The sequence below is a fragment of the Pocillopora damicornis genome, chromosome 6, assembly GCF_964200805.1.
Source record: "Pocillopora damicornis chromosome 6, jaPocDami1.2, whole genome shotgun sequence".
Taxonomy (NCBI): Eukaryota; Metazoa; Cnidaria; class Anthozoa; order Scleractinia; family Pocilloporidae; genus Pocillopora; species Pocillopora damicornis.
In genome coordinates, this window is record NC_142675.1 from 11,655,001 (window position 1) to 11,661,344 (window position 6,344).

Below are 6,344 nucleotides of genomic sequence, written 5' to 3' on the forward strand. Positions count from 1 at the left end.
TGAGGGGATTGATTTTATTGCGTTCGACGAAGGAGAACGCATACTAATCGTGTCGTTTTTGCGGAAATCACTCTCAAGAGTCTTATGGACCAGTCACAAGAGGATTGATCGGGATGCCATGCGATTTCAGGAATTGGGAGCCATTTTGGACTGGCTGGGCTGGCTGGCTGGCTATGTGGCACAAATTGCTTCGATCTCATGTGCAGGTGTTTTCTTGGCCGCCTTGAGCTGAAGACACCGTTTTTTTTTTCTGCGCAATCAGCACAAGAGAAAAAACTTTTATTAGGGATCGAACGCACTTTACTAATCTTTGATTATTACTAGTTTTATAATATATTTGTTCTTGTTTCAGAACATTCGGAAATTCAAACAATGAAAGAAGAGAAAGTACAAATGTAGGTCAAACGATGAAATCTTTTACCTTGTATAGATATATCGTCCTGTGGTCTAAGGCGCTTTTTTTCTTAAGTTGCTGCCTTTACCGAATCTCTTTTCATTGTGGTTGACAGTTTACCCAAACCCAGAGGTTATGATCCATAAGGAATATAGGTGATTATTCCTTGATACAGTAAAATACGTCATTCAAGTAATACTGGTGTATTTTATGAAATTGAAAACATTTTTTTTTCTAAGATTCCAGTAGAATTGCCTAAACCTTCTCAAAGCCATTACATGGCACTGGATGACAGAGCTCGTTCACAAGTGACAGCATATGCCAGTCCACTCAGCAATAAACAAATCAGCGAGTACACTTCTCTTGATCCATACACACGCTCCTGTGAGATTCCTAGAGAACACGTGACGATAAAACAGATCGTTGGAAAAGGTGCTTTTAGTCTGGTTGCCAAGGCAACAGCCGATAACCTTCAAGGGAGAACCAAGAAGACGCTCGTAGCTGTTAAAATGTTGTCAGGTACCAAGTAATACTGAAATCATGTTGTATTTCATGGTCTTTGGTCAGACCTTGAAGTTTGTCCAGATTTTTCTTTTCTATGTTTTCTGTCCATTTTTTTCTGTTTTTAGTTCGTTAAGATTTTTTATATAAACATCTCCCCTCAAATGATGGTTACATTTTCGAGCCTCAGCGCTCTACATTGATGAAGAAAAGCACCTGAAATATGATGTATGGTAGAAATGGATGATATCTATCTATCTTCCTATCTATCTACCTCTCTATATATTTACCTTTCTATCTACCTGTCTATCTATCTATCTATCTATCTGTGTATCTATCTATCAATCAATCAATCAACCAATATATATATCTATCTGTCTGGTATCTATCTATCCAACTAAATATTTAATTGTCTATCTAAATATTTATCTTTATATCTATATCTACCGGTATGTATGTATGTGTCTATCTCCCTATCGGTGTATCAATCTATCTATCTATCTATCTTACTATTACTTACTTATTTATCTATCTGTATATCTGTCTATATATCTATCTGTCTGTCTGTTTGTTGGAGTGTCAGTCTCTTTCTATCTAGCTATCTCTCTCTTTTCATCTATCTATCTATCAGTCAGTCTATCTATCTATCTATCTATCTATCTATCTATCTATCTATCTATCTATCAATATATCAATCTATCTATCTATCTTTCTATCTATCTATCAATTTTTCTATTCATCTATCACTGCACTTTTACCCATATAAATGGCACAGTTGAATGATTTGTTTGTGATTTTATGTGAAATGTCATTTGAAGATTATTGATCGGAAACTATGTTGCAGAAAATGCTTCTGAATCAGAGAAAAAGAATTTGCTATCTGAACTTGAATTGATGAAACAACTTAAACCTCATCCTAACGTCGTCAAACTCCTGGGATGCGTTACCAAATCTGGTAAGTTCTGAAATGTTTATTATTAGCTTGAGACCCTAGTTTTTCTCACACCTAGAGTTCCGCTCATCACTCGAAGTATAGGTTACAGGTTAACCTTTGGAAAATCCGTTGACCGACGCTTAAAGCTTGGCCTAATTCTATTCTATCGTGTCAGATCTGGATACGGCCACTCAGACGGCACAGAAATAGTCGGAGTTTTAAACTTTCTGCTAAATAGCAGCGTGTGTATACTCAATAGCTGAGATCTAAAGTCAGCAAAATTTAAGGATGGATCATAAACGAGTTCACACTATACCTTAATGCGCAAGGTTTACGCTCATATTGCGCATATGAGCCGCTCCGATATAAATATAGAGGGCGGGAACCTTTTCAGTAGCAGGCCACGATGGTGAAAGATGACCTGCCATCAGCAAAAGTTTAATGCGTGGCATCGACATCTTACCCTTTTTTATAATTAATTTCCCGAATTTAGAAACTTGTGGTCACCTGGCTTTTAAAATAATTTTACAAGGATTTTAAATATTAACGAATTTTACGGTAGTTGATATCTTATTTTCTTATCTTCGTGAAATGAACGTCGTACTCTTCCAAGTGGTGGCGGCGATTATCGGAAGAGCGACATTTATTCGTAGATCTGCTTCCATGTGTTGCGTTTAATCAGTATTAGCGTTACCTTGTTTGTCTTTCTAGAGCCACCGTTGGTTTTGATCGAATATGTTCCCTTTGGGGATCTGCTGGGTTACTTGAGAAAGAGCCGTGGATTAAGTGATACTTACTACAAAGACCCGGATATTAAACCACAAACAAATCTGACTTCTCAGCAGCTGATAAAGTTTGCTTGGGAAATTGCCGATGGAATGTCCTATTTGTCATCAATACCAGTGAGTGATGTAACTATTCTTTGAGTGATGTCTTTAGAGAATAAGGCTCACCCTCGTAATACCTCATTACACCGCATTCACAAGGATGCCATGTCATCCCATGTCATCCCATGTCATCCCATGTCATCCCATGTCAGCTGTCTCTTAATTCGTTAAAGGGTGTTTTCCAAAAGAAACATCTTCGCTTTGTTGAAGGTTATCCATCGAGATCTTTCAGCTCGTAATGTGTTGGTTGGAGAAGGGGAAACGTGCAAAGTGACAGACTTTGGAATGGCCAGAGATGTGCAGGAGGACAATATTTACGAAAGAAAAACCAGGGTATGAATTATTTTAAGAAAACACATGATGTTCTTGTAAACCCTAGATTATGTGGCTGAACATGCCTCACTAGAGTGACTTCTTAAGGAAAATAAGCTCAGTAAATCCTGTTTATTTTTTCAAGAACGTTCGTTACACTGTTCTCGCCATTTGGAGCATTAGCACTTTTAAGGACTACACTAACTCCTTGCATTTTTTCTTCTTATTTAGGGGCGTCTCCCTGTAAAATGGACTGCTATTGAGGTGTTGCTTTACGGAAAGTATTCTACCAAGAGTGATGTGTGAGTACAATGAAGACATGGACACTGCATTTAGGCTTAATGAGATTATTTTGTATGAATTGTGTTTAGGTCTGGGAAAAGTTATTGGGTCACTACTGTATTCTGGTCTTTGTATTTTCTTGATGTGGGGTCATCTCAGGAGGGAGTGGTTATGCTCATTTTCGTATTTCTTATTTCCTTAAACTCATCCCGTTTATTTTACAGGTGGAGCTACGGAATTCTTCTCTATGAGATTTTCACAATTGGTAAGTTATTCTGGCTAGTCTGGAGTTTTCAGTTTTGCCCATGTGTTCCATAACTATCAAGCTAGTTCAGATTGCCACTGTCGCTGGACTGATACAAAAAGGAATTGTTGAGTTTAATTCTTTACATCTGTAAAGATTTTCATTTTAGAGTATTTTAACATTACCAACTCTAATTCAGGTGGTTCACCGTATCCGCGAATGGATGGAAGAAAAATTGCAAACTTACTTCAAGGGGGATACAGAATGCCTAAACCGCAACATTTGGATGATAAGTTGTACGTTAATATGGTGTTGCTTTTGTTGGTTTTTGGTTTTTCTTGTTTTGTTGGTTTTTGGTTTTTCTTGTTTTGTTTGTTTGTTTTTTTTAATGGCTTTTATAGAACATGGTATTTTTCCTACTTCTGTTCGGGTTGCATGTGCACCTCAAGATTTAACATTTTTACTTGTTGAACCAGCCTAACGAAGGGAAATGAAAGGAGAAGTACATTATCACGAGTTTACAACTGTGTTATATACCTTTTCTTCCTTGTTATAAAAGAGAGGAAATTTGTAACCGAAAAAGTTTGTTCATCAAGAATAGGTTGGACCGTTTCTAGGCCACCAATGACTTACCAAGATATCCATAACATCCTTGTGTTTCAGGTATGAAATAATGACGAAATGTTGGAGAGACGAACCCAACTTAAGACCATCTTTTGAGAAGTTGAGAAACAAACTCAGAGAGATGGAAAATCAGCATAAGGTGGAATTAAAGAGTTTTCAAAGAGACTCTGAATTGCGGTCGTTCCGCCCGAAGTCGATCCGCCCAAGAATGGAAGTCGATCCGCCCTATGAACAAACAGTGCCTCAAATTACAAAGATAAAGCTGTTATTCCATTTTTAAAATTTCTTTCAGTAATGTTTGTAGATATATTTTGACCGTGTTATCAAAACAACTGCTCATTCAACCGCTGGAATATTTAACTTCTTCGGAACTTCAGCGATCAAAAGCGAAATCATTTTGTTATGAAATAGACGCATCGAGGCCGAATATTTGAGGTAAAAAGTAAGTTGCGATGTCAGTTGAATAAAATGTCTGGTTTTGTAAGATATTTCCCTGAAAATGCTACTACCAGTGAATGGAACGTAGCCGAGACGAATTTTATCGCCGAGTCAGTATACAACTCAGAAAAAAATTTTAAACCATTCATGTTGTATTTCGTTACAAAAACTCATAAAACACTTCTTTTATTTAAGATGCCATTTTAAAGAACTCTACACATTTCATAGATAAGACGATATATACATCGGGCGCAGTGACTTCGAAGTTCGGGCGGAACGACCAGATACCGAGACTCTCTCTCACTATTTTTTTCTTTTGAAAATTTGAACGTTTGAATCTATCGCTATCAAATTTACTCGATAACAGTCTCACTAAAAAGGCTTCGAAGCGTAGTTCGTGGTTTCAGTTTATTTCGCTTCTAGATTAGTATTTAATTGAATACCAAAAATAGTCCTAGATTGCTTTGATTCCTTGCGAGAAAACTTGCGCTACCATCTCAACTAATTAAATACAAAACTGCAACCAATCTCAACTTGGTCAGTCGCGTTTTCCCGCGCTTGAAACAGGTTGCCTGATTTTACTCTAATTTCTCATTGACTAATGATGATGGCAACCTTCGTTCTGATTGATGGTTGTGATTACTCGATGGCTGTCTTTGTTTAAAAGGGTTAAAAATTAAGTCACCATCGAAAGTTAAGCAAAGTATAGTTTATGTGAATGATCAAAGTGGCACTTTTTCGTCATTTTTCACTCCTTTTTTTCATTTCTGTTTTTACAGAGGTTGATAAACTTAAAAAATTATGACCATCACCTTTACGTGAATGTCGAAGATCTAGCCGTGTGAGCCAGCAAGTTCTCATACAGGAAAGGATGGAGTAATTAAAATGCAGTCCCTGGAGATCATCTTTTTTTTTCCTTATATATTTGAGGTTAACCTTTAAAACCTCTAATAATTTGCTGATCAAGTAACTCTTCAAAACAAGCTGTTTAACAGCGAAGCGAAGCAAAGTACAGCTTTTATACATTTTCATGCATCTACATATATTTCAAACTTTTGGTCAAATATACCAGTAATAATCATGGATTGTTAAAATGCCTTCGATCAAGCCTCGAAATGGGTTTTTGTCTAGACGTGACAAAACCCAGTGTTTTATTAAACCTACGAACATCCAATAGATCCTAAGTGAGTTAATAGAAGACGAAGATATCTGTAAGATTAGGATTATAGTCTGTAAATAGGAAACGGTCCGTATGTCAAAATACCGACCAACTAAGAACCAATCAGAATTGTAATGGATGTTGCAGCCCCATAGGATCATCCTCTATTTTCTTTATATATTTGACGTTAACTTTTATTCTTTGCTGATGAAGCAAGTCTACAAAAAGTTTGTTTAAAGCTAAGCGAGGCAAAGTGAACGTTCCATAAATTCTGATATGTATATCTTTTAAATTCTTAGTCGAAGAGGGAAAAGATTTTTTAGAAAGGACTGTAGAAGCTGCAACCCATATTTTTCCTCAGTGCTATACATTTTTAGAATTTTTGAAAAACAAAACATGTAATTTCTTTTGAAATGTGCGTGCAAATTCACACAATAAATATTCCCATTTGTATCTTACAAGGCTTGATAATTGCTGTTTTGAAAGGGTTTTTTTTTATTTAGACGGTAAACACGCCACTCTACGTGGAGACATTCAAGGCAAGTGTAAACAGGTTTAGTTGAGCCCTA

At 36.6% G+C, this 6,344-nt stretch overlaps 1 protein-coding gene across 1 annotated transcript in view; it reads left to right on the plus strand.

The window, feature by feature from the left end:
• Positions 1-5,625, plus strand: part of LOC149043976 (fibroblast growth factor receptor 1-A-like) — a 19,137-nt gene extending 13,512 nt beyond the window's left edge. The window contains exons 11-20 of the mRNA XM_089209170.1: positions 353-395; positions 634-913; positions 1,740-1,850; positions 2,541-2,731; positions 2,927-3,049; positions 3,260-3,330; positions 3,535-3,575; positions 3,754-3,850; positions 4,218-4,317; positions 5,396-5,625. Coding sequence (XP_089065296.1) covers positions 353-395; positions 634-913; positions 1,740-1,850; positions 2,541-2,731; positions 2,927-3,049; positions 3,260-3,330; positions 3,535-3,575; positions 3,754-3,850; positions 4,218-4,317; positions 5,396-5,461 — 1,123 coding nt within the window. The 3' untranslated portion in view covers positions 5,462-5,625. The remainder of the gene's footprint in view (positions 1-352; positions 396-633; positions 914-1,739; positions 1,851-2,540; positions 2,732-2,926; positions 3,050-3,259; positions 3,331-3,534; positions 3,576-3,753; positions 3,851-4,217; positions 4,318-5,395) is intronic.
• The last annotated feature ends 719 nt before the right edge of the window (positions 5,626-6,344 follow it).